The sequence below is a fragment of the Merops nubicus genome, unplaced genomic scaffold, assembly GCF_000691845.1.
Source record: "Merops nubicus isolate BGI_N331 unplaced genomic scaffold, ASM69184v1 scaffold9480, whole genome shotgun sequence".
NCBI lineage: Eukaryota > Metazoa > Chordata > Aves > Coraciiformes > Meropidae > Merops > Merops nubicus.
Window position 1 is genome coordinate 11,544 of NW_008582215.1, and position 27,676 is coordinate 39,219.

General features: G+C 42.4%; 1 protein-coding gene across 1 annotated transcript; it reads left to right on the plus strand.

Annotated features, from left to right (window-relative positions):
* On the plus strand, nucleotides 1-27,676 carry LOC103769788 (protein Wnt-7b-like). The gene is made up of 2 exons (XM_008937026.1): nucleotides 1-227; nucleotides 27,387-27,676. Exons 1-2 carry the CDS (start codon nucleotides 131-133, stop codon nucleotides 27,674-27,676), a joined length of 387 nt encoding a protein of 128 aa, XP_008935274.1. The 5' UTR covers nucleotides 1-130.

Here is a 27,676-nt window from a genome sequence, read left to right on the forward strand (position 1 = left end):
AGCTTTGTCATCTGTGGTGGCTTTAGGAGCTAATATAATCTGCAACAAAATCCCAGGCCTGGCCCCTCGGCAGCGAGCGATCTGCCAGAGCCGCCCCGATGCCATCATTGTGATCGGGGAAGGGGCACAGATGGGCATCAATGAGTGCCAGTACCAGTTTCGGTATGGGAGGTGGAACTGCTCTGCTCTGGGAGAGAAAACAGTCTTTGGACAAGAGCTTCGAGTAGGTAAGGGTGTCTCTAACACGGTGCTGAAGCCATACGTTTGGCCTGGTTTTCTTTGAGCTTCCTCATGGCTGTCCCGCAAAGGTTTGTAACCCTCTGGTGCTGGGCTGCTGGAGTTCAACAGTGATGCCCCCAGAACAACTGTGGTCTGTTTGTTTTCTTTTATTGAGAAATAACTGGCAAGAGTTCTGCCAGTTCATGGAATCTCTAATGATCTCTAGAAGGTCATTCATACCTGTGCAACTTCACAGCCAGCAATGACCCAGCTGCCTGCAGAGCCATCCCTGCACACGGTCATCACACCCTCTGGAAAACTATTTCCAGTTGTCATCCTGTCAGAGGTTGTCATCCCTGTGATGCTCGTTATGGCCAACCAAAAGGGAACTAAAACGAGCTCAGAAAAATCCCTCTGCAGATTTCCCAAAAGCTTCATGTGAGAGTCCCCATGAGCTGGTGGAGGCACGGTGCAGATGGCACTGTCCCTCCAACACACTGCAGTGGTGCACGTCCACTGCAGTGTTGGACTGTAAAAAAATACTGCAAGTGATCTGAGGCAGGAGACCCATTCCAAGGAAAGAGTAGAAGACTTTAGCCTGAGAAGCTGTAGCTGGCAGAAGCTGAACTGATCACATTCCATCTACCCTATGTCTGATAGCATTGCAGAGGGAAGATCATACACATTTTTACCAGCACTGAGATGATTATTTTCCTTCACACCCAGCTCAGCAGCTCGTCTATCCCTGACCTTGCATGTCACCCCAAGGGCTGCCCACTCCTCCATGCTGTTTGCTGCTCAGTGTTGGGATCACATTTTGTGGTGTGTGGCCCTCCCAGGGGTGCTCAGAGTGAAACCATCCAGCTGCTCAGCGAGACCACAGCCTGTTCTTGTGTCTGATTCTTCTTCAGGTTAGACCTCTTTCTTCAGTTCAATGGTTTGGGTGAGTCTTGTGCCTCCAACACAACTGACTGTGGTCAGGTATAAAATCTCTTTAAAACTGTGCAAAAAAAGGCATTACATTTCATCCCATCTGTGCAAAGAGGAAACAACTCACGTGGTGCTTTGGTTGTTACTGGAGATCAGAGTTGTTGGGTTTTTTTTCCCACCACCCTTTTGAAATGAATGCCAAAAGCTGAGGTCTACCTGAGTCCGTGTTTGAACTGAATAATATTTCAAAGAACAGGCAAGTCTGAGAGTCTGTCTGAGGTCTGGGCTTTATAGGGGCACAGTGGCCCACCTGTAAAGGGCTGTAATTGAAGAAATCCATTAGCATCAGGGGAACTGGCTTACACCTGCAGAGAATCTGTCATGTTCTGTGAACACTCTGTGCCAAATCACAGAAGGGGAAAGGCTAAAATAATAAAAAGAAGTAGTAAACCAACTCAATAGCAAGTCTGAACTTTTTGAACTTCAGAAAAGAAGCCTGGAAGAATTTGATTTTGATGCTGAAAAGATGGTGGTGAGGAATTTACCCATTAGTGTCTCCTCCCATATTTGTGCTAAGATTTCTAGTTCTGTTTAGATCATACTTCTTGCCTAACTTCTGTTTCTTAAAAAGAATGTAAGTGGAATGCATTAAACATTCTCAAGAAACCATATACATGAAGTAATCTAACACTTGACTTTTTACCTTCAACTTAAAATGAACCAGAAAAACATCTCACCACTTATTCTGACTATTAGAAGAACAGGTTCTCACCCTCCTTGGTTGGTCTTGTGTTTGTTTGGCTTAAGTTGATGTCCAAAATGATGTTGCTGCCAGAAAATATGCAGCTGCCAAGCGTGCTGCCATTGTACTTCATCATGTTTTGTTGCCTTGATCTGCTAAAGCTTGCAGGCATGTTCTGACCCTTAGGCAAGTAAGTCCTCTTAGCTTCTGTGAGATCACATCTCCCTGAAGAAGCATGTTGTGGAGGGTTGTACCAGAGCTGATGTGATCACTAAGCCTCCTGGCAAAAAGGCTTTCACCACTTCTGCTCTCCTTTTCAAGAGGGGAACCTTGTGGCAACTCATCCCTTCTGTCCTTGTGCTCACAAGTAACAATCTTCACCAGAGAGACTCCTTTCATCCTCAGAAATCTTGCAAGTGAGCACAGTCCAAATGCCTGCAGAGGACTACTACTCATTCTGAGTGTTTCTATACAAAACTACAGCTACAGGGAACAAAAATTGCTCGGCGTCAGGATGGAGCTCAGGTTGCTCAGACACCAGAAGGTTTGAAAAAACCCAGGATTTTCCTGAGCCACTCTTCAGGCTATATCTGCCAAAACGTTCATCAGATTCTTGACCTCATCGCTGAACCTGGGTGGTTTCTTGCAGCTCTGAAATGACTGATGTGGAATTTGGTGGGTTCTTTTATGGCTTAGCCCAAACGCAGACGACACTCGGCAGTTGTGGCTGGGTTCTGCTTTGACATTTGTTGGGTGTGAAACCACACAGACTCCAACGGATGGAGAAGGTTTACATGACCCCTGCCAGCTGAGCCAGATGAGTTCCATGCAGCTCTATAAAAGATCCCATAATCCACGTGGCTTTGTTTGTTTTATTAGTGGAGTAGCACCCAGAGATGATGTGGTCAGTGCCTAGGAAAAGGACAGGGTTTAGGAAGTGGTGGTGTTACACTAGTGAGGGAGAAGAATGATAAAAAAAAGGACAACACATAAAAAAACCCCACACTTAAAGTTACAAAATACTTGTAAGCATAAATATTCACATGTGTAACAAAACACATTTGTGTCTGACACAAAGAGCAAACCAGATATTGGGTTCTTTCTGCACAGACTGAAGAAAGGATTAAGACTAAATAAGAAAGGTGTTTTTTTTCCCTTCACCCCAAAGGAAAAGCTCATCTAGCTTCTTCCCAGAACTGCGTGGGGAGATGAACAACCAAAGCAAGTCCCTCAGGTCCCAGGGGAGAGGGTGAGTAAGCTGTGGAAGCCTGCTTCCTATCTGAGTGGGAACGAGTGGACTGACTCTTTAGCCACCAGGCCAAGGCTCTGGCATGGACAAGAGTTATGGTTACTCTAATTTGTATCCTGATGCAACATTCCCCACCCAAAGCAAACCCCCAGACTCTTCCAACACGAGGTTTCTCCCACAGCTGTGGTGCTGTTGCCAACAGCACCTCTTTGGGCAGCATTCTGCTCCAGCTATGCGTGTCTTCCAACCACGACCATGCAGCAGGCAGGAGACATGGCACAGGAACCTGGCCCATGGCCACCCTGGTGACTTCTGGGGACCTCACTGTGCTAAGAGTTAGCTAAGGTGGATCAGGGCTGAGCTGTTTTTTCAAAGAAGTACTCCAGTGAATGAGGGTTGTACCAGCTCTGTGCTACATGGGGGTCTGCAGTGAAAACAACTGAAAGAGCCCAGAGGACAGAAGAGGTGTAGAAATCATGTTAGGCATGGGGCACTGGTTTTGGTGTAAAAAACTGATAGCAGCCACAGATGAAAAGCAATGGAGAGATTCAGATTACTGGCATGACTAAAGGATGTAGCGTGGGATGAATTAGCCAAGCCCTGTGCATTGCTCTTTGTGCTTTATTGATAGGTGTGAACTTTTCCATAGCCATCCCCACAGAAAAGTCTCCACTCCATTCACTTTACTCACCCTGCACATACTTGTATTTGTTACCTCCCTGCACTCATGGAAACCCTGGTTCCCATGCCAGCTTCTCACATAAAGTTGTGTTTTGCACTCTCCACTCATTCCTCTTGCTGTCTCTTCAACGAATTACATCTTTAAATATTACCTCGTTAACAAATGGATTCACAAATTAATTGCTTAATGACATATCAGTAGTTATTATTGATAACTATTGATGAAAGATAATTGTCCTTCTAATTTTTTGAAGGCAAGGACCCTGGTCTGGAGGAGTACAGTCTCTGATCCTGCCAGGTTATTGATGCAGAAGAGCTCCAGCACTAAGAACTGGTCTTTATTAGCACAAATGATGCTTGAAGGAACCTGTCCTGTAGGTGCCTCTAAAAGTTACAGACCATTAGTAACAGCTGAAAGCAAAAAACTCCAAGAAACAAGGGAGAAGTACAGCCTCTGAAGGAGGGAGTCAGAATCAATAATGGAATCAAACCTACTGTTGCTCTTTGAAAGTGGATTATTCTGGCTAAATATTTATGCATTGACTATTTCCACTGGAATTCTCCAGGCTGAAGTGCTTATAGACAGACTGCTCTTCTCAGTGCCAAATCCAAGGCAAAACTAAGGTGTTTTGGAAAATACAGCTGTCAAGAAATCAAAAGTAATCCATAGAAGTCTCCTTTGTCAGACTCATGATGTGGCAAATAATAAAGATTTAGTAGTATTCATTTGGCTGTGTCACTGATACAATGATTTGGAAATCATTGAATCAGACACCTAACAGGGAAGAGCCAACAAACAGAAGAAAAAAAAAGGAGTTCTGAAGCTTTTAAAAACAAAAATCTGTGACCTTTTTTATTGATTTCTGGCATGCTGAAAGGATGGAGGTGAAGGGAGATTAAAGCCTTGTTTACCACGGGAGGCTGAGGAGGAGAACATCTGAGGAGGTTTCCTCTCATCACACACTTGCATGATTTCTGGTCCGCTCCCAAGGTAGAAAGGGGGAGGGATGGGAGAGAAGCTACAGACTAACAAAATCTCTGCATGGTTTGTATTAACTCACAGGTGGAAAAGACTTTGCAAGTTATTTTGAGAAACAGTCAGGAGACAAAGTTGAACACCACGGTTACACACAAGCATTCACTCATACACACACACAAACTGCTTCAGAAGACAGCAAAATTTCAAACAGAAGGTTAAGAAAGGGAGTGGGATATCTTCTGAAGGAAAGGTACTAATTTAAGAAGTGATTCTGTATTTGTAGTGGAAACAGGTCACTGAGTCCACATTGGATCCTTGGTGTTTCAGCTGCAGGCCTGAAAGCACATGGAAATTGGGCATGAAAGAGCTGGAAGTGATGGCAGCATGGAGAAATGGCTGACATCTCACCATACATGCTGAGAGGATGTCAGTCAGTAAATTATGCCTGGTTCAGGCCATATATAGGCTCAATTCAATTTGGATTCAGACTCCCACATGAATCCAGTCATTTTTATTCTGGGCTACGACGATGGTTTAACCGAGTTGCCAAACGTTCATAAAAACCACCTACCAAAAATGGGAGGAGTAGAGGGGCTCATTATTCTCCAAAAATGGCAATTTGCATCCAAGCAATGACAGCGATGGAGCCCAGTAGTGCCTAGTGTGGTATGAGCTGCCCAACTTGGAAAGCTTGACTTGCAGCACGAGCAGGAAACTTGCAATACATGAAGCTGGGCGGCATTCTCAGGAATGCTTCACAACCATACTTGTGCTTTAATGCTATCAGCAAATCAAACAAGGGAACCATAAATGAATCCAGATACATTGCCTCAAGTAAGTGCATTTCTCTCTCACTTTTTGCCTTTCTCTCCTCCCGCCGTGACTTCATGCGCTCGTTTTCCAATTTTGTTTTTGATTGATTTATAGTTTTAGTTATATATTTATTAATGCTTAGTAATATTAATATATCAGGTTGGCTGTATGTTTATTATTCTAACATCTGTGTATTTATGATGAGAAAATCTATCTTTACGGACTTGCCTTATATCCAATAAAAACAACATGGGGGAAAGAAAGGGACCGTACAGCTGGAAACGATTTCGAGGGGGGAAAATGAGCTGGAATTAGATTATTTTAAATGTGCTACAGAGCAGGGTGCACACTCCGCTGAGGGAAAAGCAGCAATCATCTTTCTCATAGCAGTAGGTGCTATGATTGGTTTAGGCATTTGTCAGTTATTGTGAACCTCAATTACACAGTGGTTTCTCAACCTAATGTAGAAAAAATGTTGTGTTTTCTGTTGTTGTCATGCAGCGTGGTCTCAACGATGTCCTTTGAGCATTCAGGCAGCTGATAGAAAGGAACTTGTTTTCAGTTATTTGAGCTGGGTGTCTGTGTTAGGGCTGGGATATGGTAGCAAACATGTGAGTGTGAGAGGTGGCTTCTCAGGAGGTGCTGTTGGCTTTCAGCTCCTAGTGCAGCAGGCTGCCTGGGACGCCAGGAGAGAGGCTCAGAGGATGCATTCAATCAGCTGAAACCCATACTAGGATTGTGTGCAACTTCCAGACCATGCAGGACCAGCACAGACTGTGTCCTTATTACTCACGTGGCTACCCTGAAGGGACTTCTGGTGTCCCCTTCACAAGCTGCCACACGGAGCCACTGCCTGTGCAAGTGTCATTTAGTTAAACTAGTAAATGCTACAAATACCATGGCAAATTTAATGAAGGGTAGTTTTTAGCAGAAGCAGAGTGGTGCATAACAAGATGTGTCATTCTTGGTTATTTAGAGTTTTTTCACTATTAGGCTAAATTAAAAAAGAGAGAAAAAGGCAACGTGCATAGGGAGCCACCACCCAGACCAGCCAGGTAGCTGGCAGGCAGGCAAGGAGGCAGAGGCAGGGAAAAAAAACCCAAAATCTGAGGACATCCTCAGTGCCCTCATGTTCTGGGAAAGATTTGTCTCGCTGAAAACACTCCTTGCAAAGTCTTCTCTTAACACCTCTCAAACAGCACGTTTCATTTCACAACTGACATGTTGTTGCTGGAAGGAGGAACAAAAAGATCCTTAACCTTAAGAATCTCCAGTGTATTTGTTTTAGCTTATTCAATATATATTATTGCAGAAGGATTTCAGTTCTGTGACTCTCCAACAAGCTGCTTTACAAAGGTAGAAGGGCCGTGGTGGAACAAAGCTGAGCTATTCCACCCCAGGACCCACCCAGTTACATTATTTCCCATGCAGACAGCCAGCTAATTACTGCAAGGATTGCAAGCTGCATGATGAGGAGTTTCCTTCAGTGCCATTCATCCTGATAAACAGGATAATTAAAAAAACAGGCTAAACAGTGGAGAAAAAAGCTCCAATATTCTGGTGCTTGCAAGGTAGTCAGTGAGAGGGTTATTTCAGTTTGCATTATCATCTCTGGAGGAAATCAAGGAGCTGATTCAAACAGTTCATACTTTCTGACTGTAGAAGGGTGTATAAGCTTTTTTTTTTCCTAACACCAGTAGCAAAACAAGACAGTAACCCAAACCAGAAGAAGAAAATAAACCTCCCAGCGGGCGGTAGCTGAGGTTGGGAAGGATTGGTAAAAAAGTTATGAAACAACTACTGTGCTAAGAATTTATATTATTTTAACTGAGGCGAGAGCCTATTGTGAGAGTGGTAGGTTCAGCCTCCTCTTCATTTCAGCTGGTTTCTGCCATTGGGAGGGTTTTTTTTTAAGAAAGAAAATATCTTTCTGTTCTAAGTACAGTTGTATTAAAGAAACATCCTATTTTGAGAGGATGGAGGATTCCCAGCGTAGTGAATCACCCTGAAAATTTGTGGGTGATGGTTTCTCTGTGCTTAATTTAAAATTTAAAATTAAAATTTAGATGCCAGAGCCTCATAATGACTTCATGAAGTTTTTAGTGATGTTTACATTTTTCTACTTCCCAATTTACATTCTCTATTCTAATCTTTTTGTAAGGTGCTGCTGTCTCAAGTGTAGCTCAGTTGTGTCTCCTTTTCCCTCAAGGGTCATGATTTTGAAGACGAGTGTGAGTTCTCCTAAATTAAAATGTTATCATTTCCATTTAAACATTGACCTCTTTGGCAGCAGGCTTGCTTTAAAAGGCAGACATCCTTGCTCTAAACACAGCACTGATGTTAATACAGTCCCTTGATGAATTCTTGCAGCTGGACAAGAATGGTTAGAGGCTGACCTGTATGAAATCTGGAATTTCCATTCTGAGGGAAGTGCTAACTTTCCAAACTTCCATTTCATTCCGTTTTCACACGTGAAAATGAGATTTTCTTGGAACAGATGTTTTTCTGTAGACATTTTCAGCCTGAAATACACTGATGCACGTGACTCTGAATAACTCTGTTCTGGTTTCTTGGTGCACTGGAGTTTAAATCCAAGTGCATTGATGTAAACTGATGCAGGACACTGGAACTTGGGATGCTCCAGTCTCTGCCTCTCAGGAGCTCTGCTCTTGCATGGTGCCCTAAGACACTGCACAGCTTGATAAGAGACATCACACAGCATGACACGCTGTCTTCCTGTGCCTTCAAACCTCAGGTCTCTCCAAAACTTGGGGATGAAGTTGGTTTAATACTTTATTTCAATGGTTCAAAGCTAAATGGACCTGGTTTTTGTTAAATGGAATAGCTCTGTTTAAGTGTCAGGATGGAAAAGAAACATTTTTCTTGGAGAGGGGTGGGTACTTATGGGTTTTGGCACTCTGGGATCATCCTAATAAAGATGTAATTAGCTGTAGTGGAAAGGGGTACTGTTCTGTGCCTTTCAGGCAGGCTGGAATGACTCGGACCATCTCCTGTTCAGCACTGGCCAGAAGAAAAATATTTGTTTTCTGTTCCTTTTTTTGCCTTTAGCTACTCAGGATAAAATTTTCCATGTTGCTGTACTGGTTTGCCTTGAGATGAGTGAGTCAGAGGGCCTGTGGAAAATATAGTGTGCAAGTTCTAGGATATTATTTAATTGAATACTGTATCATAATTTGGACACGACAGGGCTAACTTTGCATAGCAGCATTAAGTCTGGCATTTCCCCACTTCAAAGTGTCTCACTTGGAATGTTCATGTTGCTTTATTTTTTTTTAATTTTCTTTTTCCTGACACTTTGTAATGAAATTGATGGCTATAAATGATCCATAGAATGCTGACTGATTTAGCTACTTCCAGTGTCCCAGTCGGATTGGTCAATGACTTACAATGTAATGCACTTCAAACAGGAAGGCATTAACATTTAATGTTAAATAAAGGAGTGCTGGGCTTAATCCAGACTGACAGGGGCCAAATTCAGGTCCTATGGCAGTCAGTAGGAATTTTGCCACTGCTTTCACCAGAGCCAGGATGATACATCCACTGAAAAAGCTCCTGGCTTTTGGGTAAAGAGCAGAAGTTCAAACTGGAGCTGAATTTCATATCAGGGGCTCAGATAAAATCTAATTAGTTAAATGGACGTCAACTGTACAACATCTGATTTGTGAAGTACCCAGCAACTCTGCAAACCTCCAGGTGCTGCCAAACCTTGGCACAGCAAGGGAAGTTCTCTCTGAGAGGTGACAGGTAGCAGAGGATGGCAGCTAACCTGCTGCTGTGGGATTCTCTAACAACTTGGGGTTCTAATGACTTTGCAGATTCCCTGAGCTCCGCTCCTGTGGTTAACTATGTTGTCAAAATCCCTTCCCTAGAATTACAGATGATAGGTTTGGTCATCTAGTTCAACCTCTACATCAAGCAGGACAGGCTAAACATAACATTAGGCTTCAGAGTGACATGTGTAGCAGCATCCCTCCCTTCCCTCTGTCTTTTAGGATACGTTCTGTTTGGTAAACCATCTATTTCTGAATTGAAAAGCTTGCCATGCAGAGAGGCACGTCTACAAACATGACAAGGAACACAGCATCTGTTCATCTGGACGTTCTGCTTTGCAAACAAATGTTTAGCATCCAGGCTTAGATCCATCCAGTTTGCTGTCTTGTCTCCAGGCACGAGCCATTTCTTTTTCTAATGAAGTTGCTGACATATTCCAAAATACTACTTCTGACAAATATCTTATTTTCTACTTGACAAAATTCCCTTCCTGGATATCATGCATGACTTTTGAGCACTGAATTAAATTACCTGTGACTGTAGTTTATTTCTTACTGATGTATGGTATGTCCATAACTGTGAAGTATCATAGTATTGATATGGACAGGAGTCAAATCAAAATGAAAGAAATAAAGCAAACAAGGAAGAGGACTAGATAGTCTATTATTTGCAGCTTGAAAAAAAATAACCTAGCATGGTATTGGTAAGGTAGCTGTTCCCTCAGGACTCAAACTGGCCAACAACTTTAGTTGTGCTTTGTTTATCCAGTAGATGCTTACTTCAAACCTTCTGTTTTAAGTCATATTAAAGATGGTTTGAGAGTCTTTCACTTTAAAAGAATGCCTGAGTGCCTTCCAGAATACAGAAGTCATGGTGAAAGCTGGCATGCAAGAACAAGCTGATGTCCTTCAGCTAGTTTTGATCAGTTTTGGCCTCAGGATTGAAATGAATCTAGAAGACTTTTAGCCAGCAGTATAATCTGTTGTTATCTATAGTGCTCTCTCCACTGCAGAGGTTCAACCTCTGATTTCTGGGACCGTGGAAGAAGATGATTCCTAAGATTTAACCAGTGTCAGTGTAAAAAGTGGGCTCAGAGAGCTGAGCAGTCTTTAAGCAGTCTGCTTTCACCACAGAAAGCTCACTGGTGCACATGGAGAAGACACTTCTGTCTCTAGACAGAAGCTCAACAAACATGGACTAGACTGGAAAGCTCTATTCAGGTTGCTAAAATGAGAAATCTTTACTTATGGACCATGATTTACCTTTACGTGTTCACTCATTTCTTCATGACAACAAGGAAAATTGGTTTTTGTCTGGTTCAGCCTCCTCCACCCACCCTGTTCAGAAGCAGCCTCCATGCAAAGTCCCATCTGGCGTGGTCAGTGCAAAGTTCCAGTTGCTGAGGGGAATGGCACAAGGGGTAGCAGTGTTTTCTGTCTCTGTTGCTGAACTAGAGGGCTCCAGACAACCAAGGCAGAAAAATGGGGAGCCCCCTCCTCTCTTCTTTCTTTTGGCCCCATTTCATACCACACAGTTCCAGGCATTTGCATGAGATGTCCAAGATAGGAACCTTGTCAGCCTGTATTCCTTGTATGGTCAAAGAAAAGAGAACCACTTTCAGAGGGTGATTTGGATCTTGTCTTGACTCTGTGACTGTCCCTGTTGACTGTCCTGGGAGCTTAGACTGCCTAATTAGGTATCAAGCTTGTTAAGAGCTAATTTTTGTATGTCTATGAAATTTCTCCACCTCTCCATGTACATTCTAAGGGAAGCATGTGATCCTCTTATAAAACTGTATCTGCTGGCCTGCCATAGTAGACATGGAGAGCTTCATTTAAAGTCCTAGCTATTCTTTTTACTCATTCACCAACAGAATCTGCAAAAGTTGTCTTAACTTATGACTTTCAGACACATACTGGCAACTAAAAAAACCCCCAAACAACAGCCCACTCCCCTGCCTCCCACCCCTCCACCCCCTGAGCCGCAACCACAGGCACAACTCCACCACTGCTATTTGGAAATCTAACAAGTGGGAGTCCAAAATTACCACCAGATGGTGCACCTATTTAGCAAGTGGCAGAGACATGTTCCACAAAAAAGGGTAGCCACAGCCCCCAGCAACCCATCTTGTTCCTTCCTCTGGTGTTGATGCTCAGCTGTGATAGAAATGGAATGTGTTTGAGACGTGGGCCTGCCACTCATACTGTTCTGTGGCATTTCATAGGGAGCATGTTTTCAATCTCCACCATGAAGCCTTTCAACTGCCTGGCTAGGGACGTGAAGCAGTGGGAAAGAGAGAAGGAAAGAACAAAGAGATAGGCCAGGAACAGGAAAAATCAATCCCAGCACGTGGCAAGGAGCAGGCTCCAGAATCAGCAAGAGCATCTGTGCATTGCTGTTTCATGGAGCTGGGCTGCTTCTGGCTCTTAATGCTGGGTAGCTGGGGGGAAGATCGAGGTCAGGGCATTTCTGGAGGGTAGTCTTGATGTCTAAGTCAGTGTTTTGGAAAACTGCCAATGCCAGTATCCTAGGCAAGAACATGGGATATTATTTTATTCACTGCATAACAAAGGTGCTGAACTTTCCTGAGCAGTGATGTGGTTTTCATTCTCTAACTGCTTCTCATTTCTAAGCACTTGTAGTGCTTCATGCCCAGGAAAAGATTAGCACAAGTTGATAACCATCTATTTTCTGCCATATTTCTCACAACATCACAGGGCCATGTGATGCCTTCAGCTAGATTTGCTGTAAATCAAAACATTATCGTGTGTAGGACATGAGTAGTTCTCTTCCCATTCTACTCCTTGCTTTAAAGGAAATTCTAAAGTAATATTTAGGTTCCTGGTGATCCTCTTTCATGAACATTATAAAATCAATGCAGAGGAAAATATTGTGAGTCTCTCTGTTCTTTGCACAGGTGTGTCTTTAACTGCTTTTTGTTGTTTTCTCATGTTTTAAAGGATGCTGTAAATAGAAATTAATGAATTGCTAGAGAATGATTAATTAGAGAGAAAATTACTCTTAACCAGTAAAGAAACTTCTGAGTGGAAAATGAGCAAAAAGTGAAAACATTTGAATATTCTTTACCCCAATTCAGACTGGATAAAATTTTTCAGTCTCTTTGTTCACTCTGAGAGGAAGGCATCACCTCAAGAAGCTCTATACCATTCCCTTCCTAGCATTTTTCACATACCCTGTGGCTCCTAGCTCAAGAGGAGAACTATCATTTGAGGGTTAAAGCATGGACCAGGAGATAATGGACTTGGATCTGTTCCCATCTGTGCCAGATACTTTTCTTGTCCCCTTGGTTAAGACTCTTCATACCTTGCTGTCTGGAGAGTAAAGGTGACTAATTTTGTTGGGGAATTGAAAGGCTTAATTAACGTGGACTAACCTCCACTTAAACATTTGTGAAGTACTCTGAGATCCTCAAACAAAAATGGTTGCTGTCAAATTCTTATCCAAAGAGAAAGCAAAGGACAGGAATGTCATGGAAGTATTTGGTCTTCTAGAAAGTGAGCCCAGGCCTGAAAAAAAGACCATAGAGAAAAATTTCAGTGGAATAGGCCTGGTAAGATTATTAGGCTGGTTTGCATGAGAAGAAAGTTTGGAAACTTTAGGCAGTTGTCCACAAAGAGCCTAAACTTAAATTCCACAGAGAAAACACCTACATGTTCAATACTTACAGGCACCATAAAAGAGACAATAAAGCCCACAGGGAGAGTAACTGCTCATTACTTGCTGTGTGCTCTCTGTATGTGTGCAGTGATTCTTTGAGTAAATCTTCCTGGCCAGGACCCTCTTTTTGTAACTGCTGGTGCACAGTGACATCCTGACGCCAGCAGCATGGCTGGAACTCTTTTCCCTCCTTCCCTTTCTTTTTTTTCTTGCTGCCTCTCTTTTTTTTTTTTCTATTACTTGCTGTGTGCTCTCTGTATGTGTGCAGTGATTCTCTGAGTAAATCTTCCTGGCCAGGAAGTTTTGTAACTGCTGGTGCACAGTGACATCCTGACGCCAGCAGCATGGCTGGAACTCTTTTCCCTCCTTCCCTTTCTTTTTCTTCTTGCTGCCTCTCTTTTTTTTTGTTACTTTGGGAGTTCAGAAATGCTGAAACCAAGTTCCCTTCCCTTTTGTTTGCTTTTCCCTTGTCCATTGATCAACCCTGTTGCTTTATTACAGACACTGTAGTATTAACTGCAGTATAAACAGAAGCTCTTAGCAAGAGAGTTAGCTGGGATTTCCCTGCCCTATTACACAACCCAAGTTTCTGCAGCACCACTTTCTTGTTTGTTTTCAGGGATTAGTGGCAATATTCCACATACTGCTGACATAACGAGGCATAAGCTTCACTCAGAGAAAGCAAGACAGTGATTTTTCAAAGCCCCTGGACTACTATGCTGCTAAGGATAGGCATGGAAAGTTTGAAAAGCATCAGACTACCCTCAAATCTGAGTGGCAGCAAGATTGCTGATGGGTTTCTGCACAGCATGAAGTATTTCTGTGAACGCTGCGTCCTGCTCAAAGTTCAGTTCAAACGTGGAATATCTCATATAGCAGCATGTGCATGCTGTCAGTTTGTGTTAGCCAGAGGAACATGACATCATGTGATAGACAAAAACACTACTTAGGACCAGCTAGCCTAATCCAAGACTTTTCACGTGAAACAGTTGTTTTGTTTTGGTTTGAAGACATTTGCCTTTCTAACTGGGTCTGTTTTAATTAGAGCTCAACCTGAACCACAAACGATAGATTTGAACTTTCCCAGAGTTCAGTAGTGTTCAGATCTGGCTTTTGGTTTGGCCCATCACAAAGACAGGGGTCAGCTTCAAAGTTCAGATTTGGAAGCGGGCTGCTACAAAGCAGGGGGCTGAAAAGATTATTTAATGAGGCCCATATCTCATTTTGATGGTGGATTTGCTGGGATCTTTAGAAAGTACTTTCATGTAAGCAGCATCTCAAAGACTGGTGTTAATACCAATCTATATATTTAAATTCTCTTGTATTTATACTGCAGAAAGGGACTTGTCCTTCCTTTCCTGGTCACAAAGCCTGGATCCTGGTCTGAAGCTTAGAAACCTCCAGATTTTGCTTCTCATCTTTGTTTCAAACTCATCCTTCAGTTCTAGGGTGTCACACTCAAAAACAATGGAAGCTCCTTGTGGGATAGAAATTTGATCTTTTTATCCTCATAACTTTCAGGTTTTTTCAGCTGAAAGGGCAGTTAACTCCCAGGGCTGGCATCTGCCTGTTTCTCAGACCCTTGCAGGTGTGGATCAGCATTTGAGGCTGAGCTTGCTCAGTACCTGGCAAAGCACAGGCTTAACACAACACAAAGAATAAATAACAACAACTGGTTTACTAGATAAGATAACCTGGGTAGGCTCAGATTAAACACTGATTCAGTATCTTTCATGAGTCCTGAGAAGATTCATTAACTATTCTTCATTTATATGAATCTCATCACTTCCCAACTCCTGTCAGGACCAGAAACTCCAGAGCTCAAAAAAAAAAAGACTTTGCTCTTGTGATGCTTCCAGACTCAATTTGCAAACCAGAGAGGTTTGGACCAGCATCTAAACTTTGTGTATTTATCCAAAACCCTCTGAGCTCTTTACTCTTTTAAATCTCTTTCATATGTGTGATTTGTGCTGTTTCTTGTTCACTGAGGTTACAGGCTTGCCTACTAGGCAAAGACCCTTTAAACACCAAGAACTGTAGACATCATTACTTGAACCTGGCTCTCATTCCAGAAAGATTGTCAGACAAGATAAACGTATCAGAAATGTGAACACAGACACACAAGCACTGTAAGAACATTTGGAAAATATTTAAGGAAATCTCAAAGCAACTTTCAACCCAGCCCTTTCAGCAGAACATCCCCATTTGCTTTCCACAAAATCTGAGCTCTGATGCCAGTGATTTATGGGGTTACTGCCCAGCTCTTTGTCCTGCCCCTGGAAGATGTGATCTCTGCAGTGGAATTAGCAGAGCAGATCTCAGGCTCATATTGATAGTCTGCAGACTCAACCTCTCTGCTGCAACCATCAGTTTGGCCTGGACTGTAAGCAAATGAGGCAGAGTCCTTCTGCTGCCATGGGAGATCTCAAGGGAGTGGTAGCACCCTACACAGCCACACCAAGACTCACTGTGTCTCACCTGTCAAACCCTACCTTGCACAGAATGCATCACAGAAACACATTAAAGGCCACTGGCCTGAGGGATGAGTGGTGTCACCAACAAGAGTGCCCATGTTAGACATTTGCTTGTGAAAATTGATGTGTTGAGCTGCTCCTCTAAAGACACCCTGCCAGGCATCAGGAACTGTGCCAGGAATTTATGTGAGCAACAGATTCGTAGGACAACCTTAATGAGCAACACACAGAATTATTCTCCAGGAGACAACCCAACAGCAGTTCCCAGCAAGTGCCACAAGAATCTCTGCTACATTGCTGTGCAGAGTTTTACATAAAAAAGCAACAGTGTGGTACAATATTCAATATAAATAATTTTCCTTCTTTTGTCAAGCATCAGAAATAGCCTTTTATCTATGTCTACAGAGTTTTGAAGAATATCTTAAGGCCATCTTGAAGAGCAGAGTCTTCTCTAACAATTTCTGTGCCTGGAGGGTGCTGTTGCAGGCACACAGGAGCTGGTTTTCAAGACTAGTAGTCAGAAATATTTTGCAGAGCCCCCAGTCTGGCTGCCACTGTTTCTGAGGTGTTATTTCATAGTTATTTGAATTCTATCTCCTCTTGTATTGCTGTTGCAATGAAAACTATGTGAGAAATTTATGCCATTTTATGATATTTCTCTGCACTTAGATTTGACATCTGACAAATAATTTAAATAAATATTTATTTATTAGATCCTGTCTTGACCAAGTAGGTGCCTAGTGTATGTGATGCAGTTTAATAAAGATACTGCTGCTCTTCCTAAATGTTATTTAACAAATGTCATGGCTAAGTAGAAATATTACTTTATTTTTTATGAAATCATCCTAATTCTGTACTTGACAGGATCAAGTTAAATGACATTCTGTAAAAACTCAGGAGAAAACACTAGATGAAGTTATATTATGTTCAGTAGAATATCCTCATCAGTGAAAGCAATAAAGTCATCTTCTGGCTTTATAATGTAATGAGATCTTTTTTCCCCAGTCAGAATACAAGAAGGAGAATGGACTGATAGTGGAATAGTTTAAGGGTGGGATCTCCTTCTCTAAACCACCATATACCCTCAGCAATTACACTTAGACTTCTGCCAGCATAGTTGGAAAGGCTCAGGGAAATCTGCAGGGAAATCTGGCTTAACTCTCTGATGGGAGAAGTTTAGATTCTCTTCCTCTCTTTGCAGTATCTACTCCTAGTTTTGGGGCTTCCCCATGCAACTTGATAGCTTCTAGAAGTCTTGATTTTTTTGGTATCTAACTCTCAGTGCTTGGTAAGGCTGGATTTCTATCCTGGCCACGTGGAAAATACCAGGTGGAAGAACATGGCTTTAGAGCCAACATCCCTTTGCAGATTTCTGCAAGGTGCCTAGCTCGTGGCTTGTAGGTGTAATTAATTTTGTGTATCATAAACGTTGGCATCTAATCTGAAAACAGGACTTTATACCTGCTAGGCTAGGCTAGGCTTGCTTGTTACTGCTCTTGCTTTGTATGTGTTTCCAAAAGGGGGTTTCTAGGTTAATACATATATATATGTATCTGAAAAAATGGAGCTGGCTAACATAAGAAGAAAGTATAAGAAAAAAGTATAAGAAAAAATATAAGAAGCCATCTTTTAAGACCCTGCTTAAAGTTGCATGTGTCTTAATAGCAGTCAAGAAATGTCATCAACTCAAAATGGGGACAAGAAAATGTTTAGTAGGTCTGAAACAAGGGAATCCAACCTCAGCAAAACTTCTGGTAAGACACTTAAATTAGTTGTTTTTTTTTTCAAATTAAAAAGAAGGCTATGGATTTAGTGCTATGCAGATATGGCATGGCAGGAGCTGGGGGTGCAGAATGTTAGGAGTGGAGTCTGTGTGCCATATGCTGAGTGTGGCTGTGTCCAAATACCTTTACAGCTCTGGCAGCAGCTGAGCAGTTCAATACTCCTCTGGATGAATTTGTGGAAGAACAGAGAAGTCCTAGGAGCTGCTGCTTCTTCCTTGGAGCTCTCTTGTCCCCTCGTGCAGCTGCATGGACGTCCTCCCTGAAAGCAGGGTTGAATTCATGTTTCAGTTGGTTGAGAAGTCTACAGCTAAATTCCTCTGTAGCCTCCCCACAAAGAGAACCCAACCAGAGGATACCTTGTTCTCCTCCAGGCCCTTCTGCTATGTGGATCAATGCCTTAACTTCCTTGTTTTGCCCTCGCCAGGTGAAAGACACAGCTTCTTAAGGCAAGGACTACCTGTGGAGTGATGTGTGTCTGACACTGATTTCAGCTGCTCCTCACTTAGTATACCCATGATAGACTGTAATTCAGTAATCATGGCAAAGAGTTGCTGACCCCCTCATAGGCTCTCCCAAAAACATTGAGGTAACATTCCTGATTCAACTGCCCTCCAGAAACTCTGAAGCAAGAGCTAGAATTCCATCTGCAAGGTACACAGACACCCACCCACAGACACGCCGGCGTGCCTGGGGAGAGGAGCTTAGTGCTTACAATTACTCATCATTTAGTCAACCTTTAAAAGGTGTCATTATTGAACGTGTTTCTACAGCAAAGCCCAGGTGTGCACAGAGATTTACAAAAGAATACAGACACGGCCACTGCCCTCAGGGGTTTGTTACCCAGGTTAGCACTGACATAATACAAGAAAAGATGACTTCATGCAAATGGCAGGGCAGATTTATTTTTAAATAACCCAGTATATTTCTGTCAGGCCACTGAAATGAGGGAAACAAGTTAATTAAAATAACGACCCAGCAGAGAGGCCACTGAGAAGGTCTGATTCTGGAAGGAAATGACTTCTTAATATTCATGAGCATGGTAGCAGGGGTGACAGTATTTGTGAAACTGGGTCCTCTTTTGCTTATGCTTGCCCAATTAGGAAGGATATTATCCTTAATGAGCAACACAAGAGCCAGATCCCTCCCTCTAGTCTTGGATCATACACAAGAGACCCAAGGTGGCCCACCACTGGAGGAATGAACAGACCAACATTTTCACCCACAACACATAATACAATGAGGAAGGGAGCAAGTTGATTCCCAAACCAGGCCATGGGGGAAGGAGTAAGCCAGGCTATCAACCCAGTCACATACCAATTGCCAGGAGAAAGCCTCATAATCCTCTCTCTGTCCCTGATCTTGTCCCGCCACCGCTGGGAACTCTACCTGCCATGGACAGTCAGGTTTCCTTCTGGTCACTGGAAACCCCACACAGTCCATCTACTGTGTCAATAGATGTCCCCTGGGGGCACTCAGCTCTTGTGTGATTAGCCTGGGGGTGGGACAAGATGTTAATGTGGAAGGTGAGGGCACCTGGTGGTGATCTCCTCATCAGTCCCCACCCAAGGCTGACCAGACAATGGATGAAAACCAGCCAGGAGGCTCTTTCTTGCCTGGTTGTGTCCATCATCCATATGCCCACCCTCATTCAGGGCTGGGGGTTTAACCCCAGCACTTCAGGTCCATGCCAAAGTCAAATACAATCACAGAATAATTTAGGTTGGAAAGATCCTCTATTGGCAGCCAAGGAGAACATCCCTTCTGAACTAATTCCTTAAAAGCTGCAGCCTATCAACTCATGTACATGAAAATCTCAGTGATGAAAATAGTTTGGTAGCAACCTATCCTGATGTTCTATCCTCCTAAACTGAGCATGAAGTTGACTTGAAAACAACTGTACTTTAAAAAATGTGGTAGTAATGTTGAATTTCTCAGACAGGTTCAGAGTGGAGATTTCTTTTCTACTGGTGTTGCTGTTTTGCATTGTTTTGTTTTGTGTGGGTTGGTTGCTTTGGGGTTTTTCTTTGTTTGATTTTTTTTTTTTTGGTGTTTGTTTTTAAGCATATTTTCTATTTCTTAAATCAGAGTAGACAACATTTCCCTTGCTGAGCATCACATGGGTATCTTGAAAACCTTAACCAGGCCATAATGTAGTGCAACAACACTATCAAGCAAACCTAAAACAAAAAAAAGAGAAAACTATGGGCCCTCATGCCTGTAGATTCCCTTCCCTTTTTCTTAAATCATGTTTTTATTTCTCCCTGGGAGATGCCCTTAAAAAAAGAGAACATAATGCACTGGTGAATCCTACACCTAAGAACTGTTGTGGATAGATTGAGGTGGTGGAAATATTAGAACAGAATAGAAATGAATTGAATAGAAATGAAATGAAATGAAGTTAATGGAATGGAATGAAATGAAATGAAATGAAATGAAATGAAATGAAATGAAATGAAATGAAATGAAATGAAAATAAATAGAATAGAATAGAATAGAATAGAATAGAATAGAATAGAATAGAATAGAATAGAATAGAATAGAATAGAATAGAATAGAATAGAATAACAGTGGCTGGTTCCTCACAGTCCCATTTAATTTAAGGATGTCAGCATCCTTTAGGACCCACTTTCTCTGAGATGCCTCCAGGAGTTCATGCCTTGCAACAAGGGGTGCAAAGAACTTTTTAAAACCCCAGTACAGTGCAAGATGTCTCCAGCTGAGCTTTCCATGTAACCATCCAGCAAACCACGAGTCACCACTGGAAAGAAAGAGCACCAAACATTCAAAAGGGAATCATTAAGTCCCACAAAAGGGCGTCAGTGGGTCCAGAAGAGAACACAGGCAGGAGCTGTTGCTTCCCCTCTACTACTTTGCCAGTGTGAGCAGCAGCATTGTGAAAACACAGCCAGCTGTGACACTGCCCAGGCTTCTCTCAATGGTACAGTGGATCTGGGAACTACCCCCTCGTGCTTTGTGTGTTTCTCAAGCCATGCCCTTGTGCATTCTTTAAATGAGAGCTTAGCACCATGTTCTGATTAAATCTTGACAAAACCAAGTGGCGTTTGGGGATCACGACTTCATTTCCCCATTTACTGTAAGAATGAGAGACAGGTTGGTTGGTAGGGCTGGGTTAGGAAGAATTATTTGCTACAACAAATATTGTCTTACAAGGGAGAGACCAAAGATTTGGTGTTTCTCTGGGTGTTTCTAAACATTCTCCCAAAGATCCCAGCTAACTTACTAACCTTGCAGGAGCTGTCCCAGACAACTCCACGAAGGGACATGCTGCAAAAAGACAGTAAAAAACACAACAGAATTAATGCTCACTTTGGAAGAGAAACGCTGACTACTGTTTGCAGCTGCCAGAAGTTAAATGAATATATTTTGGGGGCAAATTAAGAAAAAATACCCTGCAAATTGTTGGAGGCCTCATTACAGAAACCACCAGGGAAAGTACCAGCAAGTCTTTAGAAAATAACGTGTTGGGAAAATGTTTGAAAAAAATGTGAAAAGCAGAGGCATAGCAAATAGCTCTTTTTAATAGACAAGCTTTGAAAGTCTATAAATAGTGAGAGCAAGGAGCTGCAAAAAGGCAAGTGTGAAGTGAATCTGGCTCACGTGCAGCCTGTTCTAAGAGAAAATTTGATGAACCCACGTAACAGGAAACAATTCAGTTGACAGAACGATTCTAGACAAAAATTCTGGCACTTCCATCCACAAAAACTTAGTGGGACTCTGGAGATGAAAAATGCTGAATAAGAGAAGAATCTGTAAATGAACCACTATGTCATAGCACTACACACTCTTGGCTTTGAAATCTGCAATGTTCTCTGGCCCAAACCTTCTGTAATGGGTAATGGATGTCATGAGCTGTCTAGGAAGAAGCTGCTGAGATCACATGCAGCTCTTCCTCTAGCTCTATCTGGATGAAGCCAAATTGAACAAGATTATTTTAATTAGATTCTAGGAGAAAGAAAAAAAAATAATTAGGGAGGAAATTGGAAACAAGTAAATATTGTAAAGGCAACATTACCCAACATCCTGGAAGACTCCATAGCTTTGACCAGAAAGTCCTGCCAGAGGAAGAGATCTTCAGTTTGCACCAGGTTCATAATTCAGGAGCACTTCTGAGCAGATAGTTACAGAAATAAGATCATCAAGAGGAGTACTCTCTCAGCATTGGATAGAGGGAAATATTTGTCTAGGTTGAATGCTTTCCAGTTAGCTGTCCCTCATCTCAGAACATTTAATGAAGCCATTTTAGACCCATTAGTCCTGGCAGCCATTAGTGCTGAAAAGTTGTGGAGAACTCTAATTAAGAAGAATTGAAAAGACAAATGCATTGCCTTTGTCTAAAAGGAAAAAAAGAAAAGTTATAGGACCAATGAGTTTAACTTCAGTAAATGAAAAAATATGGGAACAAAACCCCATTTGTAAGTTCAGAGCTGAGAACAAGGAGACGAGTAACAGTCAACAAGGATCTGTCAGGAACAAATCATGTCAAACCAATCTAATTTCCTTCTTCTGCCACCCAGAAGAAGCAGGGGAGATGCAGTTTATATCATAGATCTTGGACTTAAAAGATTTTGACTTCACTTTATATGACCTAAGAAAACCAAGGAAAAACTAACCCAATGGGTATATGCTGTTTAGAAATTGTACTTGGAGGGTAGCTGTCAAAATGGAAGAATGTATTAAGCAGGTTTCCTTTGTGACGTGTGCCAGATCTGGCACCAGTCAGTGTTACACTCTTGACTTGGCCAAGGGAATAAGCTGTGCACATTGAATTTACAAATGATGTCAGGCTGGGAGGGCCTGTAAGGAAGTCAGAGGGAGTTTGGGTCAAAATTGGAAACGATCGTGAAGAAATGGTCTGGAAAAGAAGAAAAAAGGAAAAATAAGAAAGAGGCAGCAAACCAGAAAGACAAATATGTTGGGTTCTGTATGTGGGAATAATCAGCTGTGCAAATGAAAGATGGGAAACATCTGGAGTGCTAGCAGCTCTGCAGAAGAGGGCTGCAAAATGAATGAGTTAACAATGTCCTGCTGCTGTGAAAACACCATGAGCAACATCAGTGAGCAACAGTGGAGCATGTGAGACATCTGAAGTCCTCCTTCTGCTCTAGCTCCAAGCAGGCAAGGCCTCAGCTGGAGCTCCCTGCACCACAAGGCAGAGGTGGGAGAGCCTGGGGAGAGCAGGGGCAATGAGCAGAGCTTCTGAGATGGCTCTGCAAGGCCTGGCACCAGAACACACCTCAAAAGGGGTGGAAGTCTTGACATGGTTAAAGGCTGCTGCTAGAAGAAGGGAGCAATTGGTTCTCAGCATCTGTAGAAAAAGAAACAGTGGGCTTGTGCTCAGAAAGACAGTCTCAGGTTAATATTAGTCAAACGTGTACCAAAAGGAGTCCTGAGGCACTGGAAGAGGCTGTGGAATCCCCACCACTGAAGGTCTTTAAGAACAGGACAAATAAAAAGCTGTTGTGAAGAGCAACTGTGTTATTAGACCGCATTAGGGTTGAGGGATGGACCCAGAGACCCTCCTGAGGTTCCTGCCAGCCCTGCTTTCCTGGGGTGATTTTTCTGCTCGTGTAAAGGGATTTTGGCAGCCTCTGGTTCTGACATGCAGCACTGGGGATAGTAAATAAGGTGGATAGAGAAATTAAACCAATCCCTGCTTTTAGATTAGAAACCAAGAAGCCAAAAGTTAATTACACTGAAAATGCAAATAGAGAAAGGATCTGCTCCAGGCAGTGAGAGAACTCTCCCTGGCATCTATTGCCCTTCCATTGAACCTAGAGAAGAGCCTGCACTATTTTCCTTGAGAATTGCTAATGAGCTGCTCAATATAACACAAAATTAAAAAGGAACTAAAGTTATCTGTAAAAGTCTTCCTTCAGCCCTCCTTGGGGTGCTGTTACCTGAGTTTTCATTTATTTATCTAGATGCACATCTTGCCTTTTGCCCATAAGAAAAAAGACTCAACGTGTCCTCAGCTTTCCCTCACAAAAGAAGACTTGTGGAAAAGGATAGATTTGGCAAAATAAAAGTAAAACTTCTGCCATGGTTCATTTCTTCTTAAGCTGACCTATATTGTATTGTGTCAGAGCATCAATCTGCTGTAGGTACATGAGGAATGTGTTTTATTTAACAGCAGAGTTTAGTGATTTCCTCTACCATGGTTGATCCAAGATTTAGCAAATTACTGGCTAAAAGGTGTGTGTTCTACAGTTGAATCCTTGAAGTTAAATTACAGTTCTAATGGCTAGCATCCAGTGGCACTCTTCTTCCTCTAGCTGCTGACACAAGAAAGTTCTGAATGGTGTGTGGACTGGTGGTATTTTCATCTAGTTACTCAGAAAAAATAGATGCCTTACAGTTAAATCTTTACCCCTGCACTCACAAGCTGAATGATCAAAATCTATATTTAGCATATATGATTCTCAGCTGATTGTGGTTCCCTGCTGAAAATATGCTGCTGAATATGTGCAGGCTAGAATATAGTAAAATACAGCAATTATGGAGCTTGCAATAATTTCCACATCAGACCATAACAAGTTTAGTGCTCAGTTAGGAGTTTAAAGCTTAGCCAGGGATGACATCTCAGCTAGGGCTGAAGGATAGGCTGCTCCACAACTCCAACAATGTATAAATCATCTCCTCTCACCTTATCTGCCAGAAATCACCCATTTTCAGCAGCAATGATCCAATACCTGTCTGTCTGAGCAGCAGGGTATCAGAGCACTTCTAAAATGCAGCCTTCAGCTACAATGCAAATGATCTCCAGTGAATGGCAGCAACTAGGACCAGCAGACCACAGGCAAGACCTTTCTCATGGCTTGGCAGGTTGCAAGAAGTGACCTTCAGCACCTTCACCATTGTATTTTCCATCAAAACAAAACCTTCATGGAATTATTTTGGCCCACAGGGCAGAAAACATTAAAAAGTCAAACAAGGATTTTTCTTGTGGGATACTGATAGTGAGCATATATAGCACCAAAAATATTGACTAGAAAAAGAAAAATCTAGCTTCAAAATTGGGTCGAATCCCAAAACCTTCTGCTATTGATAATCTTTTTTTCCATTTCATGAACATTTCTGGAAAGACTTATCTCTGTTTCATTGCAGAAAAAGAATATTTTTGAAATCTCAGAAAAATCCATAAAACAAGATTATTGTTCTCCATTCAGGTATCACAGCAATCGTTACTTTAATACTTTTAGCTGTCTGACAAAGGCTTGCTTAGAACTGATTCCAAGGGATGACATGCTAATGGAAAGCTTTGTGTACAGCAGACACATTATTTGAGAACAGAGGTTCCCCTCCCTCCCCCATCAGCATTTTCTGATAGACTCTGCTGATCCTAGGACTTTAGAGAACTGCTGAGGTAATGCTTACACTGAAGTTCAAGGGAAGTTTTGGAACATCCTCTAACTAAAAAAAAAAATCATAAATCCCAACCCTTTTGATTCTTAGCAGGACAACTTAAAATTGCTAAAAGAATCTGATTTTCAAGCCAGGTCTGACTTCTGAGCTCTTTATATATTAGAGCTGCATTGAAATAGAAGAGTAATCTCTTCAGAGCTTCAGGATGGTCTCCAATTGGTATTACCCCAACACATGAGACAATTCCATCATTGCTATAGCTCTCAAGAGGGTGAAGGGAAGAGATTTTCCTCTCTTCCTGAAGGTCATCAGGGGTATAATCAGAATGAAGGGGAGGGAGGGAAAGGCAAATCAAGTCAGGGTGTTCTTCAGTTTGACAAAACTGACCAAGGAAAGCACCATGTGAACACTCATGGACCCATCCTAGACTTAGTGGCCGTGGTACAATGGCTTCCCTTCCACTCTGCACACATCAGATTGAAGCCACCTCTCACTGAACAGCTCACAACTGCTTTGTTTCTCTGACAAGAATGTTTCTTCTTGTTTATAAGCATGTCTACAGGTGTTTCAAAGGTGTCTGAACTAAAATATTTCCTGGGTCTGATTTTGTACTCACATTTACTCTCATCCTGAAGGGAAAGGAAAATGTGTATATATATATATATACATATGTATATATATATATACGTATAGGTAGTTTCTATTATATCTCTTCTAATCTCTCAATTTATAGGATCAGAATAGATGGTTTTTGAAAGGAGAGGAAGAAAGGAATCCTGCAAGTCAACAGGATACATTTTAATCACGGGTCTTGGCTTTGACTTCAGCTGGTGGGTGAAGAAGAGAGGAGTAGTTACTGACATGCCTAGGAACAAGAAGAGAGGTTCCCAAACCTTTTTGGATGGCTAGCCACCCTCAGAATTTCTTGCAGACCACCAGGCATCGTTATCATCAAACATTTAATTGAAAACACTATTAAAAACAGTTTTTAATCTGGCTCTACGGGTTAGCTGTGAACCCTTTACCACGGCCTCCTGGACCACCAGTGTTCTGTGGACCATAGTTTTGGGAACCACTGAACCAGACTACACACATAGTACACCTCAACAAAACACATCTGTGGTTGAAAGCAAAGCCAGTCCTTCTCTTGCACCATGGACTCAAATAATACACAGGTCAGATTAACCTCCGTGGTATCTGAACAACACAGAACCCTTTTATTTTTCTCTTACCTTAAGTTTCTTGTTTTATTGCCTTGAAGAAACAAGTAAATGGTGCCAAAAAAACAGTTTATGCTTGTTTCTTGTAGGATCTTTCCCATATCCAGCTGAAGTTTAACCCTGCAGGAAGCTATCTGTGAAAATAAGAAATATCACAGCCCCCCCACACTGTGCACTGGTTATTCCAGAATAGTTATGATCTCTATGGATCCAATCCTAAAATAAAAAAAAATTAAAAATAGCTTCTAAGGGTTTTTTTTTTCTCCTCTGGAAAACTTTTTTTTTTTTCTTTTTCCCTTCCCAAATCCACTAACAGTTTTAGAGCTCTGTGTGTGGTCATTAAAGCATTTCAGCAACTTTCTGCAAGTTCTTTACAGCTATTCTTTGGTTGCAGTATTACAACACTGTTTATCACCAGAAAAACACACAGAAGAGAAGGAGGATAGCACTGGGATACAAATAGGAACAGCAAAACATCAAGGACCATGAACCAGCCCTACAATAAGTCAGTGACAGAATGCTGTAGAATCCCTTTCAATCAGCCTGTCTCTGTATTTTCTTGTGTGCATCCCACAGGCAGCTCAGCCAAACAGCATCTAGTAAAGAAAAGGGATTTATTAGCCTCTCTTCATATACTCTACAGCTATAACATGGATTTGGGAAGGAGGAACCTTGGGAGCTAGTGAAGAAAAACAAAAAGAACTTTTTTTTTTCTAAAGATGTCTGTGTTTCCATGACAGTGTCTCACTCGTTTTGGAGAGAAAATGTTGCTGCCACAGCACTTCCATAACCCTTGTGTGCTCAGTACAAGGTAATGCAGAGGTCTGAGTCAGAGTGGAGTGGAAAAGGGTTGTCACAGCAGAGCTCCTATGCAAGAGAAGTCAGCAAGGGGAAGGGGAAGCCTCTCATTTACCTTGAAAGAAAGCAAAACTCACCCAGCTCTTGTCTCTAGAGGTCTTTCCTGCAATACTTAGCACCACAAATGGATGCTGCTGGAGTACCTATGAGGGTGCATTTGCAATCTCCCCCACTTGTGCTTTAGCCCTCTGGCACATCTGAAAGGCTCTGGTATTTTTTTACATTCTCTGAACACTTTTTCCATGCAGTGCCAATGGTTAGAAGTAACTATAGTTTTCCAGTGAGCACTGCCACTGGTGATGTGTTTATTATTCACCTGAAACAGAGAAGGTTCAATTTGCAGCCCCACTGCCCAAATTCCCCTCTGGTGGAGGGGTTCAGTGGGACTGCCACGGCTGGTTCTTCCCCGGGGTACTACACCCCAGTCGAGTCAAACCTCTGACATACAACTGGGCTTCTGTAAGGACCAGAAACACACACCTCGTGGTGCTGCCTGACCCCATTGCTGTAGATCATGTGTGTGCTTTTCTTTAGTTAAGTGCTGCTTTTCTGCCAACCCCTCAGCTTTTGGCTTCTCTCCACAGGAAGCAGGGAGGCTGCCTTCACCTATGCCATTACTGCTGCCGGGGTTGCACATGCCGTCACGGCCGCCTGCAGCCAGGGCAACCTCAGCAATTGTGGCTGTGACCGAGAGAAACAGGGCTACTACAACCAGGAGGAGGGCTGGAAGTGGGGAGGCTGCTCTGCGGATATCAGATACGGCATTGAGTTCTCCCGGAGGTTTGTTGATGCCCGAGAAATCAAAAAGAATGCACGGAGGCTGATGAACTTGCACAACAATGAGGCTGGAAGAAAGGTATTCCAGAAAGGCTGA